At 37.5% G+C, this 25,939-nt stretch overlaps 1 protein-coding gene across 1 annotated transcript in view; it reads right to left on the bottom strand.

Annotated features, from left to right (window-relative positions):
- ken (zinc finger and BTB domain-containing ken and barbie protein) overlaps positions 1-25,939 on the bottom strand; it is a 38,767-nt gene that overhangs the window by 709 nt on the left and 12,119 nt on the right. Inside the window, exons 2-5 of the mRNA XM_018447788.1 lie at positions 1,137-1,427; positions 819-988; positions 504-731; positions 91-382 (exon numbers count right to left, since the gene is read on the bottom strand). Of these exons, the coding sequence (XP_018303290.1) occupies positions 91-382; positions 504-731; positions 819-988; positions 1,137-1,424 (978 nt within the window). The 5' untranslated portion in view covers positions 1,425-1,427. The remainder of the gene's footprint in view (positions 1-90; positions 383-503; positions 732-818; positions 989-1,136; positions 1,428-25,939) is intronic.

The raw sequence follows: 25,939 nt of genomic DNA, 5'->3' as shown, positions 1-25,939 counted from the left end.
ACAGAAACTTATAGATCACGCTTATCGATATTACTTAATTAATGTTACTTAATCATTGTAATATATCGCAAGTCACTATTAAAAACCAACCAGGTACGGTGGTGCCGAAACACTCAGGGGATGTGGCGCCTGCAACCTTCTGGGCGTTTCGAATCCGGGATTGAAAGGCACGAAAGCCGGATTTTGTGCGGGAGCATTGTGGAAGCCTGGTCTTCGCTTTCGATGAGGCGTCACGACATATGCTTCCGCAGGTGGGATCGGTAATTCTTCGAGTTTTCTCTTCCCAGATTCTAAACCTAACGCCAGTCGCGCTGCCAACTGTCTCTTCCGTTCTTCTGCTTCCTCAAGAGATTCTCGCCTTTCGAATATCGGCTTTTCAGACCTGTAGCAGTCAAGCCAAACCACGTTGATGATTTATTCTATTGGCTATAGCTTATGAAATAACTATTAAATAGTGTTATATACTGTCGTAACGATTATACATGATGTTAACGTTCTCTAACCTGTGTATTATGTCATGCGAGCTATCGCTTGTGACGGAAGTGCCGGAATTGAGACTCAGATTAACAGGATCAGAACTATCCCTTCTTCTAGGAGGTTCTATGCTGCTTTCTCTGTTATCCGAAAGAAGACTTTCGCCTTCCACACCTTCCACATCCACTTCCGGCTCCTCTTCGCAGCCTTCCGTTTTAATAAGGACTGAGCAACAGTCCGCAGGATTATTGGACTGTCTGAAAGATATAAGATTTTTAAAACATTTTGTTTAATGTTTTTCTTATTTATGCAAACTCGATAAACTGTAGGATTTATCTGCCTACCTGCCATCGTATTGGGATTCGTAACTGGAACTCTCCTGGCCTTCTGAGGGCTGTGGAGTTGATATTCTTTCGGGGTCAGAGTTACTAGTTTGAGGTTGATTGGGCTCAAATAGCTCCGACTTAATCTGGAGAAGCTCAAAAAGCTCCCTTAATGGCGTAAGTTCTGTCGACTGAAATAAAATTTTATTAATAAAATTCTGCTTAGCATATTTCAAACACTTAAAAATATTCTGCATATAAATATTATGCTAATAAGCTTTTTTCTTTCAAAATATTTTACTTGTATGCTAAAACTATATCGTAATTTAAAATTCATACCGGTATCAACGCTTCTCCGTTATATAAAAACTCCAACAAATGATTTAATTGAGTCTTTCGGACGCCTGATAAGTGAACCACATGGTCCAGGGCAGGATTCCGAAGTAGACTAGCCAAGAGGGGACTGGCGGCTGCCAAAACGACGCGATGGGCCTTCACAACAGACCCATCATCGCATGCCAGGGTTACATCCACGTGACGGTCCCCGCTATACCAGGCCCCGACCTCTGCGGCCAAGGTCGCTGGATGTTTTCCATAATGGAGCGTCAGGAGACCGTCAGAATACATCGTCTGAAACAAGAATTAAAAAAAATATTAATAAACATGATCGGATAGGCTTTTGTGGTAAAAAATTTGCATTGAATACATCATTCATAAGGAAAGAAAGAAAAACAGACACATAACGAGACATCTTAAAATCTAATTTTTGTCAATAGTTTTTGTTGGCTAAATTACCAAAATGTTCAAAATTCATAAATGATAGGTGGCACGTACCTCTGATTAAACTACTTTTTGTAGAGAAAAAGATTTGAAAAATTCCAAAAACAAATTTAAAAAATTTCAAAATGACATTGGTAAACAAAAAATATGTCATCAAATATCTAATGATCGAATATTTGATATCATAATGATAATAAATCTTTGCACATCTTTGCGATGTATGATAGTAATTAATTACACACCTAAATTATGTATTGAGAAATTTAAAAAATTGAAATCGTACTATCATATAGACATAGCGTGCAATTATGGTTAGAAATTATGTGATAAAAAATGCATCCCGCGTCCTTAACCCAATAAGTGGTCTTGCCGCCTTGCGTGTTGCGATGACAGCTTCGTTACACTAATTTCCTCCTTTCGTGTCTTGGTTCTCCAAGAAACGGCGGAAGAGATACTGACGTGTCACAAGATCATGTTTCTCACGTTTCTCTTACATCTGCGCAGCTCTTGGTTGACCATGTCAAACATGTTTAATGGTATGGTATGCAATTATCTAGTTAGATGATCTAAACTCCTCATTTATTTTATTTTCGCGTATCTTTAATTATATCTATTTTGATTCTCCTACAGCTTCACGAAAGTAGCATAAAAAAATTATCTTCTTGATAAATTCTGAAAATTAATATTTCATGCAATATTATATAAATTTATATAACACTTTCGTAAATTAATTTTAACGGTGCATATCAAATAGAAGCTCTCGAATATTTTATATGTTCTGTATACTCTTTCACATAATATAATTAATTAATATTATGTAATATAAACTATGATGCAATTGTAGGTATATGATTTTTAATGTGATTTACAAACCTGTTTTATACATTACTAGAAATTCTTCTAATCCTATTAGCTATCAGAGAAACGACTTGTTTTGCTACAAAATCCGGTTCTATTTAATATTTTTTCACCAAGTGTCGGTCAATCGAACATAATTCGCTCCTAATTAGCACTTGTTTCAGAAAACAATTGATGGATTGTTGTTACGACATAATACTTGTAATACTGATCATAAAAAAAAAAACATTTGACTAATACAATATCGAGCGCGCAAGAAATATCCCATTCATCCGTGTCGAAGATTTGCAACAGTTTAACGCGGCCACGGCTAAGAATTAACGGCTGATCGAGCATTCCTTCAGTTTCTCAAGGGAAGTCGAGAGAGAGAGAAAGTCCGGTTTCACATTATATTCTCAAAAGGAGTAAACGTATAACTAATATTATGAAACGAATTCCGCAATGTCAAACGTGTCTCAAGATTACGATCTATTTAATACTGAAAATTATCATTTATCGGTTTGTCGTAAACTTTCATTTAAACTTATTTATTGTACATTTATTGTAATATTATCGAGAGAATAAGATATGTACAAAAAATATAATATATATTTTGAAAAAAATATATTAATTTATCGATATATTCTCTCTAATTTAACGTAAAAACAATATGTTATTTCTGAAAGATTAATTCTTCATTATTGCTGAGAAGTAATAATTACAGTGTTAAGATATTTAAAGCATTTTTTTTCCAATGTAGGTGATTTGTTTATGTTTTATATGTATAGAATTTATACAATAACGCACAAAATAACAAAATATGATTGTTTTTATGAATAGATTTTTCTAATCATTATCATACAAAAATGTTTAAATATGATAATAAAAAAAGTAAATGATTTTACAAAGGTAAATTTTATTCCGTTGTGAAACGCGATATATCTTAAAATGTGTAACTCAGGATTATAGAGCGATGAAGTAATGACGTGTAGTACGATCTAAGAGCATCTCGCATTTGCTGCCGTGACCTTCAGTCGATTGTTCGATCGAATTCGAAAGGAAAGACCTTGGGTAAGAGTCCCGAAGAAGGTGCTGAATCTATCGTTGAATTTTAAATCATCGAAAGTAGCGCGACGGGTTCTCGTCGAATTTGACATTAGGTATGCATATAGATTCACGGCTGTGGGCTACCGTTTACCGTTGGTAGTTATTCTCACAATCAGATAACACTCATCGTAACGTCTCGTCGTAACGAATTCCTTTCGTATTAGTCGCAAAGCGCCGCATTACGTAACTGGAAAATTATATCCACCTGTAATAACGCTTGCATAAGAAAATCATTTCGTTGAAAATCTTGCGCATAGTAGACCGAACAACACTTAAACTATACAATTATTTTATCTTTATCTTAATATATTATATTACGAAAGCAATTTGTAAGCTGAAGTGAATAAAATTCTATTTTATTCTATTACGAAAGCAATTCCTTAAATAAAAATGGAAACGAAAGCAAAGGTAAGGCATCAAATCTTCCATTTCTGTCTCTTTTTCTTCTTCACATTCATATGTATGTATACGTTCGTTTTTATGATCATGCAGTCGCACGTAATAAATTAAACAAGACATCAATTTTTTTCATAACGAGCCTTTCGCGTGCGTGTATCGCTGTCTCGATCCAAGAAGACGATATCATGACAGATATTTATCCGTAATGAGAGAAGTCAGAAACGATTTAAAGCGATCTAAAAAAAAGGGCAAGTTTTTCAGGTAAAAATTACGATGCAGTGGCACAGCCGTACACGCTCACTCGCATGCGTAATAAACTTGCCGGCGCGATACTGAGAAAATTGCTAAATAAGGAAATCATTGCTGGACATTGCCGACGTTGCTGTCGCTGCTTCTGGTTGCTACTGGAAATGCTAGTAAGCAGCGCGGCTGAAGTTCAGGGTCAATCTGCACTAGCTGGCAGGCCGGATTACGTTCGCGCTTACGCTCACGTTCCTCTTTCTTCTTCTATTTGGGCCTTGAAGAGTTGCCGGACAGGGTCTTGTACCGCGCGTTACACGGACGTAACAGATGACTGGACGAAGTGTTACCTACGAAGAGAGTCGAGAGACGCAAGTAGAAATCGCTAAGCATGCCGTATTGAGCAGTAATGCCGTTCCAACGACATTAATGCAAATATGGTAACCGGTATTGTTACGCCAAGTTTGGATTTCGATTATAGATAGGCAACAGAATGGTGGAGATTAGCCTTTCTCAGAAATAATGATAATAATAATAATAATAATAGCACGAGAAATTCATGATTTTCAAGTTACATCAATTTCAATCGTACTTTAATTGAGACATCGCTCATAATTAAGATAGCTGATTGGGTTTAGTGAATAGGCCCTATGCCTTTCCCTAATTTTTTTGTAACTTCATCGCTATATTTTAAAGACGATATTTATAATCGATTCTTATTTCAAGACCTTTCGAGTAATGTCTTAAAATGCTAATACGGCTTTGTGATTGTTTTACGACTTCTTAAGACTGTACTTAAGACAGTACTTAAGACTATACTTAAAACATAAGAATCGATTATGAATATGGGCCTAAGAATCCTCTTTTCGATTATTTGTCACGTTCGTGCACGTGTAAGAAATTAAATTCCATATCGAAAATCCGCTATTCAAAGCAGAAAGAATAAGAATCGCACGCTTTTACCGGTTAAGTCATACTCCTCGTTTTCTGCGCGTGCTGTGCTGTGCTCTGCTGTGCCAAGAACAAAACTATCTCCGAACCGAGTACACGGTGTCGGTAAAATTCATTTCACTTTAGCATCAGTTGATATTTCGTGTGGGATATTATAGGAAACTTTAATTTCGAAATTGATCACTCCGAAAATGATTCACGGTATTATTTATGATGCGTTGTTACTCTGCAGTATTGCGAACAAAATTTTTAATAAACTTTAATTTATTCAATATATTAAAAAATAGTGTGTATTTCTTTTTAATTAATATAAATTGGAGCAATTTTTGTTATTTATATATGTAATAAAGAAATGAAAATAGAAGTGACCATTGTTTAAAATCAGTTTGCATTGTTTCGTAATTTTCAAGTACGAATTGAAACACATTGGAAGTGATATGTCATTTTCATTTAAATATAATTAATACTCAATCAAAGTTGACTTATTTCTTCCTAATTTTTCAATTCTTAAGTTGGTCACTATGTGCTGGATTTCAATTTTGAGATGCATTAATAAAGATTACAAAATTTTTCTTGGGTACGTGACGTCAAACAGCTACCTTCTTTTATTTCGTACAAGAGATTGTTATTTCGAAATTTATCGAAATTAAATATTTGTGTTCATATACTTTTATACATAGGTATTTATTTCAATATATCTCAAAATCGAAATGCATCATGCAGTAACAAAATTAAGAATTGAAAAATTAAGAACAAATAAAACAACTTTTTGATTAAATTTAGAAATATCATTGTTGATTAAGCATTAATTACATTAAATAAAGATGACATATCACTTTCAATGTTTCAATTTGTACTTGAAAATTTGGAAGACAATGCAAATTGACTTTAAGCGCAACGGTCGCTTACATTTTCATTATTTTATTACATATGTGCTAAAAACTGACAACATTCGTTGCGCTTTCATAATTGTCCACGATGAATCGAATATTCGGAACCGAACCTGCAGCATGCTGGTAGTGACGAAAAGAGAAAAGTATCGCAGTGTAAAACTGCACTCAGAGAAAAAAGTCGTATCAGTAACTATAAATTTGTAGTGAAATAGCGCCTCAACTATATACATATTATTAAATTCTAATAAGAATACTAGATTAAGTGAACTAAGAAAATATAATACATTAACCATATAATCAATTTATAAATGGTTAATATTACTATATTTTCTTAGTTCACTTAATTTACTTATTGTTGTTATTAAAGCTTTATAATACATAGTTACAAATTTGTGTATGCATTTCTTATTTATTTTTGTCTTCCAAGTTTGAAACCAACGCTGCGCCTTTTATCGTAAGCTGAGTGGTTTCCTTCTTAGGAGAAACTGAACTCCGCTACGTCCCTCTGGTGATAAAGCCGCGTACTACTCGTACTGAGCGACACTTTAAAAATTTTTGTCTAAACTAGAAAAATGTAATTGTTATATCTATTTGCATGAAGTCCAAGTAACTACTCAATGTAGTTGAGTCACTATTCCACTACCAATTAATAGTGCATACAAATTTGTTACCGTGACTATATTTTTATGACATTCAGCACTACTTTAGTTTCTATTACTTTGTAAAACTAGTTACAGGTACTTCAATTGCAAAAGTTGCCAAATTTATAGTTGCTAGAACTATTTAGTTTTCTCTCAGTGTGGCGTAGACGCGGTTCCTGAGGTCGGGACCTTAGATAAGAGGAGAAAGTCGATGAATTCGTAAATTCTACCGGCGTCGCCGTTCGCTTATCGCTGCTATGCGCAAGCACGCATATATTCCCGTATATACGTGTGCACGCGTATGAGTGTACTTTCGTCTGCGGCAATGATGCACACGTGTGTGGCGCGCGCGCGCACATACACACACAAGAGGCGACGATGCGCGGTACCACGTACACGCGAGCATTATAATCTCCTATCCGGATGGCGGACGTTACGATCTACCATTGAATCGAACAATGGCGAAACTGGGTTACGCAAATGTCGAGGCTGGAAATTAAAGCGCGAGACACCGGGGGGGTTTAGCGGGAGGGAAAATGCACGTCGCGGCCGAGCGATGAAAAAGATCGCGCGCCGTTGAAAAACGCACGCTTAATCGTAGGAAACGAGCGGTTCGTTAAACTCGGTTGCAAAATTTTGCGAATGTACATAAATGTACCTGGATACTACGCTGCATTTTTTTTCCCTATAACTCCAGTGACTGAATCTGAATTTGATACTTTCCGAACAAAAGTATTAAGTAAAAGATCGACAATCGATAAATTAATTGAAAGTAAAAGTGCTTCAAATTAAGCTCTATTCGAGTCTCTAAATGAATAACCAATTATTTTTCAGTAATTTTCAAACGAGCCATATTTTTATAGATACTTCGAATTGTATGATTTTAAAGACAGCGTTTATTTACTAGAAAAAAATCGGCTTTGAATAGCAAAGAATTCACGGATGAAGGAAGCAGCGCGTCAAGTGTGGTTTTGATTTTCATTTTTACTGATGAGAGGATCGTTTTGTCACGTCGACGTTGTTTCGACGCGTTCAGTATGTTATTTCATGGTTTTCGGAAATTGTGGGTTTGTATGGCTGTAAAAATACGAATCGTGACAACGCTGATTAAGGTGAGGTCGTTCAAACCGCGCGAGCCGACTAGCACGGATTGAGCAACGCCGAGAGAGAACTCGTTACGGGACCTGTGTAATGGGGCCCAGGCGTTTCCGCTCCATTTTTTGTGGGCCCAATTACGTTTTGCCAGTCTGGATAGCCTGTGTTTCGCGGTCTCATTGTACCGCTGGCCTCGTGTACGTTCGCGTACTCGCGTCGGACCATCGATATCCACTCGCTTGGAACGCTAAGCAATATCCCATGGAGAAGTGATTCTTCACCACAGAGAGCAGTTAAGCTGATTACTCGGAGTAAAGATTTTCGAAAGGATCGCGGGTGAGCAAGCGACATCGGTCTTTCACGATACATTAAGCAGGAACAAGCGGTTCGAGAAACACATCTTCTGTGAAGATACTTTTCGATCGAAGAAATAAAGAGACTTCGGATTAATGTATGATATTTATTAGGAGTAAAGAATGCATTTTTACTCGTGTAATGGAATTCACGTGCCTTCTTCGAAAAAATTGCAGTTCTCTCATAGAAAAATTACATACACAAATGTAACATGTCGATAAGTCCACATTTGTAATTATCCTAATTATGATTAGGCAAAGATAACTTTACAATGTTCTTTTTTTTGCATAGAAAAGTTCTTTTTTCTAATAGCACACGGAAAAAACAGTTTTACTGAAGTATATACCTAAAAATTTATAGCTATATATAGATACAGATTTGAAAATAATGTTGGACTATTAAAATAATTATACGAGACATTCGAACTGGTTGTTGGAACAAACTTTTTGCAGCATCATGGCTCAAAAAAATCACATAAAAATGTAATATAATAAGTCGATAAGTCCTATTTATAGCTATCATAATTAGACAAAGATAAAACTTCACAATGTTATTACTTCTTTATTTTACAAGGAAAAGTTCTTCCTGGTAGTATCAGCCTTCATTTAAGAATTGCCGTTGCGTCGATAGCGCACGCTAGTAAAAACATCCGCACCTATTTTCGACGCGGACTAGTTTTTGTTCGATTCGTTGACAGTCGATTCGAGAACGCGTCTACGTTTCCGTCGTCCAAGAATAGCTTCGTGGTTCGCTGACTTCCCGTATCGCGGCCGCGCATTGTATTGTACACTTGGCGTCTCGAGGAACGAAAACGCTCCGAGCGAGGTTATGACACCCCGTGAAACCGTGGAGGTGACTCACACCTTTCCTTGATTTCGAATCACCATTTTCCACCTGGTCTCTCACGCTCTCCCTCTTGCGCATCGCTCCGTCGACTGTGACGTGCTCTCTCCGACATCCTCTTCTCCTCCTCTATACCGTTCTTTCTTGTTTCTAAAAGGTTCTTCTGCCCTTTCGCAATTTACCGAGTACCGAACATCCGGAAAGAGTGCGCCCTTCACCGGAAGTACGTGCGTGTCCATGCGGTTTCCCAAAAAAATACCGTGAGTCCTTCATCCTAACATCATTGACGAAAGGGGACTAACGAAAGGGATCGTTTGTACAATTGTACGCAAATGTCTGCCGATTGTATATCGTGTGCTGCAATCCGTGATTCATTCCCACACAATCATTATAGTTGATAGCATAATGTTCTGACGGGATAGAGAGACGGGAGCGAGATAGAACCGCAGTTATAGCTGTAAAGTTTGAATCAACCTACGGAGCCAGGATCATCAGCAGAGTAGTAATCTATTTAACGTTAATGTGTTCAATTCTCCTTTCGTGTCACCATATTAACACGTAAGTGTACGCGTCACGAAAGTCACGGCAAAAGAGGAATGCTTTTGTAAAAACCTCCAGGAGATTCGATCTTCGTTAAATTCGAGGCTCGCGTCGTTTGTCGACGTTCCTAGATCCAGATTCTTTAAACCCGTATCAATATTCTGTTTGCGAACTGTGAATCGTTGATCAACCAACGGTTGGTGGTTACCAACCTGATTAGATAATCAACAATTCGCAGTTCGCAATCAGAATCCAATCCATCCATAATATACGTAGCGTGACGTGGATTTACGACGAATGATGAGTCTTGAATTTGACGGTGAGATCGAATCTCTTGGCGACTTTTACAGAAGCGTTGTTCTCTTGCCGTGCACTGAAAAAAATTTCTGGTTGAAAATGGACGAATCAGAATTTTCTGATTAAATTTATTAGAATTCTAGTTGAGATAACAGGAATTCTGGTTGATACAATATTTCTGGTAAAATCTACTAGAATTCTCATTTTTACCAGAATAATTATATCAATCAGAATTCTAATTATCTCAACTAGAATTCTAATAGATTTAACCAGAAAATTCTGATTCGTCCATTTTCCACCAGAATTACTATTTAATCCAACCAGACCATTTTTCTCAGTGTGACTTTTTAGCATCAAGAATCCTAAAGCTAGCGGCACATAGAAAATAATAAGCAGTAAGATGTAAGCGGTAAGCGAATCAACATTTTGGATTTGTTACTGCTTACGTTATTGCTTTACATTCTCTACTCTGATTGGCCGATTTACTGCTTATGTCTTACTGCCTTACATTCTGTGTGTGCCGGTTTAACACTTCATTGTTCAACCGAGTCTTTGGAGACCCAGACAATTTTTCAATTTTTGAATTTTATTCTACCTCAAATTCAGATACGTACAAAAAAAGTGAAAAACTGCTTTTATTGTTATAAAATCGTATTCCTAGTGTACCAGAATTATTTCAGATTTTCTAGAACTCAAAAACTCTTTAAAAAAACACAGTCGCATCAGTAACCCGGTTGAACTAGGAACGCAGTGAAAAAAACGTCGGACCACGAAGGGCTAATCGTCGTTCGAGGGTCGCAACGCGATATCATCGTTTCGCGATTGGCGTTTTTATTATTAAACGCGGAACTTATCCGCGATGGACCAACCGACCGATCGACCGTTCCATATAGAGCAGGGTGCCAAAAATAGCAACGCGATCGAGAGCAGCGGTGAACTTGTTTTTCACACGGAGGAGCGACAAAAGTTCCCGGCGCGCTCGATCGGCGTTTGCAGTCGCCGAGTCACCGGATACATTTCGTTCAAGGCCAGAAAGTAAAAAGCCTTTTCAGCTGCACTTACGTACGTACCGAGCTAGCCGAGTATAGCTCTAACTGGTACGCGCGCTCATACACACGTCACCCGTCCATCAGGTACACGCGATGCACGCGAACACGCGGCTACGGCCTTGTGTGAGCTCATACATGCACATCGCGCTAGTATACCTGAGTGCGTGAGTGTGTGTGACGGCTATGTGTACATGCGATCGCGAAGGCGTCCCTCTCGGTCTCTCGGCTCCCCGAAGCGAGTCCGCGAAGCGGCTAGTTACATGATCCATTCATTATATAAGAACAATCGCCTCCTCTAATAGACACGCTCCATCATTGTGGATCTGAAGGGCACACTTGGTGTGCGCGTGCGTCGTGCTCTTCTGCGTGTTCCAACGTGTTTCACGAGAAACGTCGGGGGCACATACGCGATCGACGATTCTACCAAAATCGGCGAAATTCAGCGCCGTTCGAGGAAATCACCAAGGTCGCCGTTGGTGACCGTGGGAATCATCGGCTGTCTGCGATCTATCGTTCCGTCAATTCGCGATCGTACTTGTACGATTTAAGTGGCACGATTTTTGTATTGGCCACGCAACACCGGTCATTTATGTAATGAGAACTGGTGCGAAGCAACTAATCAGATTTCTATTCGAAATAAGCGACCTTCGCACGTACGAAATACATATTATTGCGGCATATTATTGCGCTTTACCGAAGCACCTTTTTGCATAGTTTTTGATTGTAGTAGATTTCAAAGCAACTGAAGAAAAATAAAAATATTTCAGCGTATCGAAGTCCACTTCTACATGTGGAATGGGATGTAATCTCGTGCGTTACATAATGAGATTGCACTGAAGATTCGACGAAAAAGGAACACATAAATCATAGTCAGATGAATATGCCTCGTAAAAGTCCTCGATAAAATCAACTATCCTGGAGTTTCGAATCGTATTCCAATTTCGCAGTTAATTATTATAAAAATTATGTTGCAAACGGCTTGTTTTCCTGCCCTAACTCGATTACAATTTTACAGCGCAAGCAAAACTCTCAATTTTTTTTAAATTTACCCCTTTTGCTGACTTTGTGTAATACCATAATTCCTGTTTATTCATTTATGCCGATTCCGCACGGTCTGCGCGAATAAGCATGAATGTGTGTGTGTGTGTGTGTATATATGTGTATGTGAATCGGTCTTTATGCCATCAGCGTCTCCATACCGCCTTCTCTTACGTAACACACGATCGTTTCTCTCAAATGGACGACGTCACCTCCTCCGCCATGTAATCCAAAGGGCACTCTTGTCCTGCATCCAACGCCGGCGAGATCGTTGCAACGATACTCACAGTCATCCATTTGATATTTTAAAAGTGATTTAAATACCACGAATGATAGATAACATTTCGATAATTTTTACGATGTATCGAGAAAGCCTGGAGAACAGTTGGACGTCCCTTTGGCAGATAGTTATTAAGAAAATCTCTCTCGCTGCCGTATAATTAAAAGTACCGTTTCATTAACATTGTATTTTAATTGCAAATTGCATTGTGTGATATTGTTGATAACCTCTTGTATCAAATGCCAGAGATTCATTGAAGCGAATGGATATATGTCCATTATAGAAATTTAATACTAATACTGGCCGATTAATCTTTTATTTTGAATATCAAAGGTATTATTAGTAGTTTTAATATACTGAAAATATACGTGATTAATTGGCCAGTATTATCTACTAATAATATTTATTTATAAATAATTACCAACTTTATAAATAACATATTACCGCGTACGATAAGTGAAAAGTGGCGTATCGTCTATCTCATTTCTAGCTTCACATTTCTTGACAGTATTAACCCTGCTGATCTGTCCAAATTATCTGTATATCGTATTGTTTGGATCAATATAACTAAAAAGTAAACAACTTTTCACAGAAAAAAAGATCTTAAATTAACAGACGAAGTTATCAAAAAAAAAATATCGGAAAAAAGTTTTTAAATAAAATATCATTGATATAGTAAGAGAAAATTAATTACATTTTGGAACAAACAGATCCAAGCAGATCAAGGTTAAAAAAATTATTAATTCGAGGTCACGAAAAAAAAAATCGACTGCTTCAAAGAATGACATAATTTCGATAAATAATTCTATTATTACAAACAAACATGCAGATTAGTTTTCTTGTCTGTATCATCGAAATCTGAACTGAGCTTGAAATTATACCGGTTTCAATCCCTATCCTGGGATGCTGCTTGCCCCTCGGACTCACTTTTGCGAAATGTCGGCGATAACGTGCGCTTTCGTCGTGGCGAATTCGCGACTTTTGCACGTGGAGGAAAAGTGCACGTCGACGACGCGCCGGCTCGAGTTACATAAATCGTGCCATAAAACGAGTAATTTGATTACGTGTAAAAACCACGACTACGCAGGTAAAACGTTCCTACTATTCGCGCAAATTGCCGGATAAGCGCGGCGCTCGCGTTCTCACACCATCCTGCGAGGTATACTTTCGTTCGTCCGCCGCACCGCGTTTACTATAAACTTACATTATTTCCGGAAGGTATCTCGTTTCTATTCCCAATGCGAGCGATAATTCCTCGCTTTTTCCTTAGAAGATCACATCACGTGTGCAAATGTAAATTAAGTCAGCCTTTTATACGAACCTTTTGTGCATTGCGCTAATAATTGCCATCAGTTATAATGTCGCGTTGGTATAAATAATTTTAAAAGTTAAGTGATCTGATTCGTTCCTTAATTCCTCTATGACGCCAGAAAAGGCGTCGAATATTTAACTGACTCATATATACGAGTATTACATAAATCTCTGCTGATTCTGCTTAAAAGAATTTTGTCTAAAAAATTAAAAATCAGATTTGGAAATAAGATTACAAAATATTACCTTGTCGAGAAAAGACGTGAAGAAATATGAATTTCAAAAAGTCATCGAAAATACGTTCGCGATTGCATAACGATTACTCTTCTGTTGCATAGATGTCCTGTTTCACATTATCGCCCACGCGGGGCGACGTGAGAGTGGAAATGGGAGTGACGGTGAGCCGCTCACGCTGGAGATTCGGATGCGCTCAATGTCAAAGAGCGGGCTCGTCAACTGCAGCGGCTTTTACTGCGCAGCGAGATGCACGCGCCGCGCCTGACGGGCACTTACGGCCGCGGATTAGTCATCCGCGGCGATCCGATCTCCGGGGCCTGTATGCGCGCGATCGGGAACTATTAAACGGATGACCTTTCGCTACTTAGATCTACATACACCCACGTCGTCCGAACGTACGCGAGGGACACGCGTGCACGCGCGCGTGTTACGCAAGAACGGACTCCCCGTGTCTCCGCATCCCTCTCTCTTCCTCTTTCCATTCGTTCGTTTTATCCCCCTTTCCGCGGTACTCCTTCCTTCTTTTTTCCTCCTTCCTCGTCGTCCGCTGCCGCTATGCAGTTTCCCGTCTGACGGACGTGCAGCGTTCCGGATACGTGAAGGACACGCTCTGTGCATTCAATGTATTTTGTTGAAATGAAATTTCATCTTATAGGTAACGAAAATTCGACAAGGTCTTGCTAGGTGGAAATTATCGTTTTAAAGGATGGGGAAAAAAATCCAATTTTTCCGCGGATTTTTTCGGTTTTTTTCCCAAGGGTAGAAAAATTCACTTTGGAAAATTCACGGGTGCTTGTAAAACCTACCACGTTTGCTTCTCGGTTCTTTCCGTAAAGAAAATAATTGCGTATAAAGTACACAGCGGGATAAGTTAACAGAAATTGTACAAAAAATTGAGGTCGCATAATGTATTCAATAAAACATACAAAACATACACTATTGCACTATTAATGTAAGAATTAAAAATGTAGACTCCAAACATGTTTATATGATAATAATAGGTCTAGAAAATAATTTGGATTTAAACTGAATTCGCAACAAAATATTTGAAAAAAAAAAATAAACTACAAAGAGATACTTCAGGAGATACTTCAGTTCATTAGATCGGAGTGTGACAAACTAGAGTTAAAATCTATCTACTTAAGCTTTGCCATATACTAAAGGAAGATTAGATTAGGTTTTACTATAAAAATAGAAGGATAACTAAAAAATTTTAATAAAAATAATGCTACATAATTTCATAGATCGTATTAATTTTATAAAGGAATTTAGAAGTTACTTATGTCTTTTACATGGAAACGCAGCCATAGCAAAAACAGCAATTTTTCCTAAAAACTAATTTTTCAGAAAAAAAACCGAAATTTTTCTGGTTTTTTTCCAGGAATTTGAAAAAAGCGGCTTTTTTAAAACTATAGTGGAAATATTTTATAATTTTAATAAAGAAATTTCTACAGAAAAAGGTGGTATTATATAACAGATAATATGTGCTATTTCATTAATTTTAAGATTTATTTTAATGGAAACTACTCTAAATCTTTCAACTGTGTGAGGCATAATTCAGCCTCGAACTTACATAAGTAGTGGTGGAAATTCAGAAACTATTAATAGAATAGAAACATTATACTTTATGAACAAATATGTAAATAAATCAATAAATTATAGAAGTATCAATTATTGTCTTTTTTCTAATATAAGACAGCTAGCCGTTTTATGTCGAATGCATTTCGTTACGAGAGAACAAATATTATTTATGTAACTTTCTGACGTCGCATTTACTGTTAACGACAAGCGTCGTTATTAAAGTAGTTGATGCGGCTTTTAATGCAAATAGAAGGTGCAAAAAGAGCTGCGCCAAAGTCGCAGTAGAAATCGGAAGATGTAGATGAATTTTTTTCACATCGCGCTCTGTACGAGCAACTTCTCACGCCGCATTTATATTCTCCACCTCGGGAACGCCTCGCGAGTGTTATTTTAATACAGCTAAGATCGCCGCTTTTGGCGTGGCCTTGCCGTAAGTGAGTCAGACGGAAACAAGGTATGTCCGCATGTGAGTGAAGATCGTTTCGTGGTAAGTTAACTCTCGCTCTCTTTCGCATTTATGCTAACAATGCACTTCGATTTCTCGGAAAAATGCCACTCCAAGTTTAGAAGAAATCAGAAATAAAATACCTGCCTAAATGACATAAAAATCTAATAAACATTGAAAAAATAAAGATACATTTTAAATTTCTTATATGACAGAAAACAGTGACATAAATGCACCGATTGTCTCTCACGCCTAGACCTAGAAGTTCAATGTTCAATTATAAATGCATGATATGGTGCATAATCTTCACCTTTTTTTAGTTAGAAGAATTAGAAAAAGATGAAGTAAATTGAATGAAAGTTGAAGTTAATCTACATTGGTGAAAACAGGCGTTAAAGAACGAAACTATTGAGAGTCCAGTCTCTGAAAATAGCAAGACTAGAAACCACCTTCCTATTTCAGAAATTTTTATTGTAACAAAAATCGCTTTCCATCATTAACGTCAATTTAACACTACTATACTCTTTTAAATAAAATCGATCCCATCGTGATGATTTTGAGCTCGCTATATATCTGCTCACCATCACCGGAAGCGCAGCATAGAATACTTGTATGGAATTCCATACGATCGTTTAGCGCGATAGCCGTCGCAGTTTAATCGTAACGTGACTTTCATCTACATAGCTAATCAGGCACTTCTGTTGTGCCGCGTTGCAGCCTTGGATAATTTCCTATTTCCATCGTTGCGAGGTGTTCTTCTTTTACAGATCACAATCGCACCAATCGTCATTGCGGAAGACACGTAGGTATCTCCGATCAATATCGATCAAGAGTCGCCTGAGAGAATCGATAAATTCTGACCAGATCTCTACGGGATAATCTAAGCTTTTCAATCGTTCGTTTGTTCATTCGCGCTTGATTGCTCGTGACGGGATTGTCGCGGCGGTTAGCGACGATTTCCGACTTGTTACGTGGACATTTTCAATCATTGTGCAACTTCATCTTTTGCGATCCTCCCCTCATCGCGCCTTTACTTTTCTAATTTACAACTCTTTTAAAACATAGAATACAGAATCTCTTAAATTATTCGCTCTTTCCTTTGTTTATAGGTTTTATTAAATGTCTGTTATTTCTTAAATGTCTGTTATTTCTTCCCGAAAATTTTATCGAATAACGCAGCTACTGTTTCTCATTTCGTTATCATGTTGAATATAACTTCTGTTAGCCTTATGAGGATGTTACGTAAGTGAAGGCGAGAAAAAGTGCTGCATATTCTGTTAAGAACGCATCACCACACCCGTATATATAATTTCAAATTGCGCACAGATTTAACAAGATATTCTTGCGCACTGTGTAATTAATTCGCGGTAACATTTAAACGTAGTTAGAATATTAACATGCCAATTATGTTTCAGTGAGATATTATCATTCTGCAATTTGCATCCCGTTACGCGAAAGAAATCCCGGATAAACCATTCGCGATCATCACGTACGCAGGTATCTCAGGCAAACAATATCATTTTCCCACACATATAGATATCTTGCAAAATGAAACCTTAAAATTCTTTATATTCTTGCACCGAAATCTGTTTTGGGAAGGTAATTGTTCGTCGATACCGCTCCCAGAAAATGCCGTTGGCGAATTCTCCGCACGCGCCGCGATTTCTCCCTTTCTCGCGAAATTCAACTGCATCGTAGAAGGACTGGCATCGGCAAAACAGCGGCGCATAACGTCCACCGGAACGGTATGCCACACGATACTTTTACGCCCGTCCACACACACCGCGCGCTGGACACTTACGTAATCGCAATGATCTCATATCGTGGGTGGAGACTTGTCACTAAACGCACGCGCTTCTCGCGCGTGAGTATGCGAATGCGCCGATAGAAACGTCCACCGTGTCCGAAAAGTGCGTGTCACTAGTAGTGGCAAGTCTTTTATTTATTTCTGAGAGAGAGAGAGATTGCCATTTATTGAACGCGCTCTAGAAAAGCATTCTTTCAAATGCTAAACAAAATAACAATTGAAAAATAATATGTTTACGAAGAAAAAAAAAGAGAGAAAGAAAAAAGTACAACTAGAACTACATGAAATTTCAGCATCTTGAAGAATAGCAGCAGAATCTGCGAATTGAACAGTCTTCTTTGTAAGCGCGTGTTTTTAATTTAATGAAGCTTAAGAGATTGCAAAAATGACAGACGACAATATATAAAATTGTATATAATGACAAATGTTCTATTAAAAAAATTGAATTTCTGTATTTATATACCTTTCGTGAAAGATTTGTTTTTTATTAGCAATATGTGATTTTGGTTTATAATTATGGATGCGCTTTACTTTCGTAAATGAAGCAATAATACTACTCGCATACATGAAGATAAGAACAGATTTAAAAGAGTCTTATGTAGTCATTTTTCTCTTGCTTTGTTAAAACGTAGATGGTTGCATCTCGATATGATGCATAAGTATAGCAATAAAGTTGTTATTGTTAAGATATTGATAAAGAATCTTGTTCTTGGAATTAAGAATCGGTAATGGATTGTGAACCATTTTTGCCGTAGCTTTGGCTAATCAGTCGGGACGTCATATTCTTTTAAATTGCCAATATGTATTGAAATGAACTTATGCTTTCATTGAAATGCGAAAATAACTAAATTTGAATTTTGAATCGTGCAAGTAATTACATATTTTAATTATGTATTAAGTGATCGGTAAATTTTGAAATATCGTTAATATTGTTATCGATATGAAATTATTGAATGTTAAATTCTTTTATTGCGATTATGTATATTATAAAAACAAATGTATAATCTTACATATTTATCATGTATTATAAGCAACGAATTATTTCAAAAATTAATAAATTATCATTAATGTGCTATAAATTAATTTTCTCGAACTTGCTGCAAAACTAGACTTTTTTTCGGTTAATCTATTGCAAAAACTTTTGCAATGATCGCGAGAAATGGACGACTATCATCGGAAACGAAATGAAATTCTTTATCTGGGTCGCCCGTTCCGCGGCGCGATGTAACAAGCTCTGGGGATGATTAGCATGTCACAAGAACGAGACGACGATTGCGAGATCGTTTAAGAGTAACAATGGCGAAGGAGAAATTACGTTGGCAGTTAGGTATACACGAGAGCGTCGAGCTGTACGTAAGCGAACACGTAAGCAAGAAAGTCCGCCTTCGCGAACGGCCACTCGGATGTGCGGGTGAAAACGCGCGAGGAAGTCGAGGAAACCGAGGAGATTACCGACGACACAAACGAGTCATTTTTGTTTCATAATTCGAGCGCGCGGTTTATTTCACTATACAGAACGCGGCGCGTGAACGCAAGTTTCTCTCACGGACTTTGGAAGTGAAATTCTAAATAATATGAATTCGTCACTACGTTTAATTTTAATAGTTACAACGATATTATAGCTATTAAATAATTAAATAGTAACAATAGTGTCTAACGTAGAATCTCAATCGCCATTCACAGCAAAATTAAATTATGATTATAGTTGATTGCAAAGCGCTTTCTTCTTATTCGCTCGGTAATTTTGCCAAAATATTTTTAATTTACATAAACGAATATTATCATACATATAAACATTAGTGTACAAATTAGTGTGCAAATCTTTAGTTTTTACTTGTTGCTTAATTGAGACACTGATTGCAACTAGAACGTATTATTACAAAAAGGAAACGTAGTTAAACTTAAAAGCAAATGCTCATGTAGATTATTGTAGATAAGCATAGAACATTAAAATGCTAATTATTCCGATTGTTCGTATCTTCATTAACATTGATCTAAATGCATATACGATATATATATTAAATTCAATGATTAAATAATAATTTTATCAAGGTTCGTTCAAGGTTAATTAGAACTGTTATTTGTGTGCAATGCAAATTAATACCTTAAGTATTAAAATGGTATTAATAATAAAAAGACATCGATCTCAATATCTTACTTACGGCTAATAAAAGTAAACACATGAAATAAAATCGAAGATCAAATTTGCATGCTTTTTTAATGCTATTACTTATTATTATTATTTATTTTATTAATATTACTTCAAAATTATTATTCAATGTCATTACTTATCATTTTCTGTCTTCGAGTCTACTTGCTTATTTAAAATTACTTGCCTATTATTTTTAATATGACATACCGTGATTGATTCGCGCATCACTTTAGGTAAACATATGTATCTTATACGCATTCTCGTCGCCAATTATTTATGCGTTCGTAATGAAATGTGTTGAAATGTCGAGGCGTATCAGTAAAGAGTGTACGCTGTGTTAACTGGCAGCACCGCGTGAACTCTTTCTCTGTTCTCAAATTGGGACACTTTCACTGTCGTACGAAAGGCTCGACCCCTCGACCGGCTGTATTTCGAGCCATATACAATAGAGACGTAGGTACAACATCTGAGCGCAAGTCGTTACTTCGAAATTACAGTCCTCCCCGATGCGCATCGCCCCAGTGCGTCATACGTTACGAACACAGTGTACCGACAAAGATCGTAACGAGAGAATGTTGAAAATTTCGAGGTCTACCTCCATTCGTTACTGAATATTTAATCTTTCTTTTCCGAATCATCCACTCCGAATTAGAGCTGTTACTTTTGATGATAATTTCGAAAATTCGAAGCTCTGTGAGAATTTGAATTTTCGAAGCTAACTCTGAAGATTCAGGATACCTCTAAGTTTTAACAATTTTGAAACCTGAAGTTTCGAAGTACCTTACATTTCGGAAAGTTCGGAGTTAGCTCAAAAAAATCTGAATTCTTTTAAAGCTTCAAATCTTCAAAGTTGTCAAAAATTAATAATCATCTTATTATTTTCTTATTATCTTTTGAAAACAAATAGATAAAAAAAATAGAATTGACAAGTCAGTATAGTTGTTATGAAATGTAGAGCCGAACACAAAAATGTGAAAACAGTTTTTGAGCTCGACAGGTACAGGTTTAGGCATTCAAATTGAAACAGAAGCGAATGAAGTTATAAGGCGCGATAAAGAGTAATTGCCATGTGAGCAGAAAATAATTTTTTGTGCGAAATTCGTAATACGAGCGGAATTACGATTACGTTCAGAGAAAACTCCGATGGTGAACAGCCGTAACTACATACGACGTGCGGTTACGAACGTGCCGAGTAATAGCGTGTTTATTTTCTTAACGGTTAAGCGCATCTTTTTTAGCGTCTCATAAGCAATGCTCTCTTAAAGGCATACATCAATTCGTTCGCTCGTTACTAACCTATCCATGTTGGAGCTATTACGCGCGCGCGCAATATAATAATCTTCATAAAGATTTTCCACGCAGAGACGTGCTTCTACACGACTCTTTTAAGCCTGAGAAAACATATTACGGACCAGGAGGTACATTAATCTATCTCGCTACTTGATCTTATTCGCCGAAATACTTCCGCAATTTTTCCATCATATAATGTGTGTGTATGTGGAATGATATTTATCAAGATTGAGATAATACTGTGTAAAACGTCGTTAATGTTCTCGTCGTTTCTCGCAGAACTGTTTAAGGAAAGAAGCGCGAAGAAACGCGGGAGAAAGCTAAGTTGATGAATTTTTTTCACCCGTTAGGTACTCATATCGGATCGACCGCGGGGACCCGGCCCCCGTCGCTACCGTTTCTTCAATAATACAATCCTTTTTTCTGCGTCGCGTACGGGTATGTTATGGAGGCGTGTAACAAGCTGGCGGCGGCAGCGGCGAGCGAGCGAGCGAGCGAGCGAATGAACGAGCGAGTCCCGAAGGGGCCTCGAATGTACGAGCTGGGGCCTCGCGATAGATGAAAGTGAAAGGAAAGGTAGAAAGGGTTGGCGGAGGTAGGTAGGTACTCGCGGGGCCGCTGTTACTCGTGCTGTTACTCGCGGTATATGCTCGAGCCGCCCGCGGGGGTCCGCAAGAGCGCGAGATTTACAATCGCCACGAGCCCCAGAACGGGCCCAGAAACGAGCAGGCAAAATACCAGCCGGGCGGTCGCCGAGCCGCGCCGGTCGTGTACCTGTGCAGAGGCGACCGTAGCGTACGTAGCCACGTATAATACGTTATATTCTCGTATCACAACGCAAGCTTTCCTGCGGTAACGAGAGGCGAGGAACGATTATGTTTTCTCGCGAGCACCGCGTGGGCGCGAGCGACTCTCCCGTCATGCGATTCCGCGCCCGACTTTACGATAATTTTCTGTTACGACCCGCCGGCCGCGACGCCAAGCACGGGATCCAGCCGCACATTCGCCAAGCTGTAAAATTGTGTAATATTCCGGTGGCGAAATTACGCTCGTGTAATATCACGTCTACATGGAATGCGTATAAATGATCAACGCCACTCGAATTACGATAGTTCTTTCATTTTCGGCGTTACCTTGTTAATGCCAATCGGCCACTGAACAATGCCGAAAATAACTACGCTCTTGAGTCGCCTACTATCTTGAGATATACGACTTTTCAATTACGTAATAACGCTGGTGGCTAACTAGTCTTTTCATGAAAGCGATAAGATATATGTTAGATTTCGAAATTTATTTATCTCTTTGGCAACATCGTAGTGGCCAAAAGCAGTGTGTTAAGTAACTAGGAAATAAATTCAAACAATGCTCTTCTACGTGCGTGGGATATGAGTTGTAGGATGCAAATCTCTTCCCATGTATCATTTCAATTTATATTATTATTGGCTGTGGCTGTGCATTTGGTACACGCTGAAACATATTTCTTGTGCCAATATGCAACAGGTTTCACTGCCGACGGATATCGATTAATGTCTCTAATCAATTTAATACGTATGATATTTAATTTGTAAAACATGTCTTTAGAAATAATTAAATTATAATTTAGATTTCGTTCCTTCTTTATTTTTCTCGTTAAATTGTTAAAATATTATATAAACTTAACATGGAAAGAATACATACGTTTTCATTCTAGCTCCTACAAGATCCTATTATACTATATTATGCTTTTAAATATAAAATTAGTAACAAAAGAAAAAAGAAATTAAAAACAGCTGGTAATGAAAAAAAAATGTTAAATCATTTGTTCCATCCAAATACTAATCGACAAGTTACTCAAGCTCGAACAGATTGCGCATGGAATGGCACATGATAAACGATCAACTGCTTTGAAACTCTGTATGAGAATTTACGAGATTCCCGAGCCAAACTTTCAAGGTTGCGACATGTCCAGGCAGACGGGTTTATTCGGTCACGTAAAGAACGTGTTGATGTGGAATGCGTCGAAACTTTCTTTACAAACTATGATAAGCAGTACAGCGCGTTGCGCACGAAGCTCATTTAGAGACGTAATATTTAAGATAGTACAACGCGAACAACCGTATTTCGTACAATCGGCGGAAATTTCATCGGCCGTCGTAATCGTCCCTGCCAATTCGGCACGACTCGGCACAGGTGAAAGTATACGCGGCGAACGAAACATTTTCGCCTAACGTCCTAAATCGTTGAAGTCACGCTTTTCGCAAGCCGCCGTGGCCATTTAGTAAACGCGAGGAAAACAGTGAATTTCGTATCCTTAATCGCCGTCCGGCGGATTATTGATAGAACTGTAAGAGCTCTTAACCCGTTAATGTTCAAGCGAGCGTTGTATCTGGATCAGAAATTATTTTCCTTCTAGCTTCCTCGTGTTAAAACGGGGCATATGTACAGAAAGAATGGTTTTGCTCAAGTATCTAAAAATTTAGCTAGATACAAATCTGAATATAATTTTGTCGGATTGTCAAAATTTAAAAATTATTATTCTACACTGAGAAAAAATATTAGTTGATGTAAATGCAGCGGTCTCGGGCCGGATGGTCGAGCAAATATTTGTTAATTCAAACAAATAACATATTTTAAATTTGCAAGATTTCGTTGACATGACTCACGTATATTTAACTTAAATATATAACTTGAACTAAATAATCATTACGACTTAAACGCATTTAGTCAAGTTAACAATTTTTTTTCCCAGTGTAGAATACTCAAACATAATGAGCAATGCTGTAAAAAGTATTGACATTCCATCAGTTATCTTGAATGTTCTACGTAATTATTTTATAATACCATAGTCTAACAAAACTTATTTTCGCAGATTTATAACCAGCTAAAAAGTCTATACACGAAAAGAATGATTTTGCTGAAGTATCTTAAAATTTAGCTAGATACATATTTGAAAATAATTTTATATGGACCATCAAAATAATTATGTAGGACGCTCAAACAGGTTGCTAGAATGTTGAAACTTTTTACAACATTGCTATTAGCGCTTAAGCATTCTACATAATTATTTTGATAGTTCAATAAAATTATTTTCAAATCTGTATCTAGTTAAATTTTTAGATACTTCATCAAAACCATCTTTCCATGTACATTACGGAAAGATTTTTAAATGGAAATTTTCAATCCCAAGTATGCAATTACTATGCCGAGCTGCACTTTACTTTTTTAGCAGCTAGATACGTATTTCCTTATATAGATTGCTTGCAAAGATCTGAGAACATCTGATAATGCGTGTTCAATTCCGACGACTGAAAAAGCGAATTATATCTTGACGTGATCATAATTATTCATTATGAAGGATTCATCGATTTATGTCACGTTGATAAATGTCACACGCAGATTCTAATGCACTTCGATACAGCAATGGAACAATAATGGACTGCGCTCGTTCAATTAAATTCCCTTCGGTGGATCGACAAATGCATAGCGATAACTATCCACGTTCGCTCGCACATCGATTTTCACGGCTAATTTTGCTATTACACGCGAGGTAACTGTAATAGAACGGTCATTTCCCCAGGTTCCTTTGTGGTCTACTAGCGAGTTTCCTGTAACGAAAGTCTTTTCGTTCGGATGTCATGTCTTTGGACAGTCATGAATAATTCCCGAATTTGTCTCTCATTACAATGAAATAAAGCAAAGGAGGGTGACATCTCTTGGCCACAGCGAGATGACTTCCGTAACCTCGAACCTTTCGGAAACGTTATTTATTATTACTCGTTTTCGAGTAATTTTTGGCCTCCAGTTGAACATGAAATGGTCGGAAAAACTTTTCCGGACAGTTATACGCTAAATTCCCTGATGCGTTTATAACAAACCGACACCTTTGCCCGCGATTCTACACGCCACCGAGCGTAGACAGGGAGTATTACGTACGTAAATTTATTCGCGTTCGTAAACTTGCAACTTTGCGCTACTTTATGCAAACCGCTCCGCATTACATACCGTTAGGTCGAATATGTCCCCATCGACCTAGTGGATTCAGATAAAATATCGTCCTACGTATCTACACGTCATAACCGCACCCGCATTAGGTCGATATTGCGCAAGCATTCGACCGTCATATGTGTCTAATAATCGGATTGACTATTTGATGGAAAATTTCTCGAGGAATTCTAAAAATAAAAATCAAACGTCATTCCATTGTATGCAGCAATTATGCGATAATTTACACTGTTAAAAATAAAGTGTTGATTCTAACTGAAAAACGTATAGTGGACTTTTTAAAACATGCAAAAATATGAAAATTAACACTTTTGTACAAAAAATGTTAATTGTAACATTTTTGCATATCTCAGAAAGTACACTGCACAGGTCTTTAAGTTAAAATTAACTTTTTATTTTTAACAGTGTACTTACTCCTATATGAGAATACAATGAATTGTCTATTTTAAACATTAATACTCGAGAGAGAGATAGAAATATTTATAATTGATTAATTTCTAAGATTCGCTATAATTATTTACAATAAATGATTATTTTCTTAATTATTTAAAATTTTTTAATCAAACTCCGAATGATCAATTAATTGTTTCTTCAATAACGAATAACACCAAAATTTTCTGTAATTCTCGACAACAACGATTAAACCGGCGTTATATCTTACCACTGGTAAGATATTAATACACGCAGCTCGGTGTAAGATCAACAAGTGTGGATCCGCGGAACGAAGTCACGTCGCGTCAAGTTGATCGATCGCGAATACGCGAAAAGAGAGAAGCACCTTTGCAAGAAACGGGAATAAGAACTTCCTCCCTCGCGGCGCGAATCGCACGCGCGGATTCCCACGGTGCGAGATAAGGCACAGGCCGAGAGATAAAGAGAGACTACGAGGAAAGATGTGAAGGGAAATAAGGGAGAAAAAAAGGAGGGAAAAGGATGAAGGGAAGAGAAAGGATGAAGGAAGGAGGAGGATGTGAGGAGAGCGGCGGAGAGAGGG

Source organism: Mycetomoellerius zeteki, unplaced genomic scaffold (assembly GCF_001594055.1).
Source record: "Mycetomoellerius zeteki isolate Tzet28-1 unplaced genomic scaffold, Tzet1.0 scaffold211, whole genome shotgun sequence".
Taxonomy (NCBI): Eukaryota; Metazoa; Arthropoda; class Insecta; order Hymenoptera; family Formicidae; genus Mycetomoellerius; species Mycetomoellerius zeteki.
This window is presented reverse-complemented; position numbering and strand designations above follow the sequence as displayed.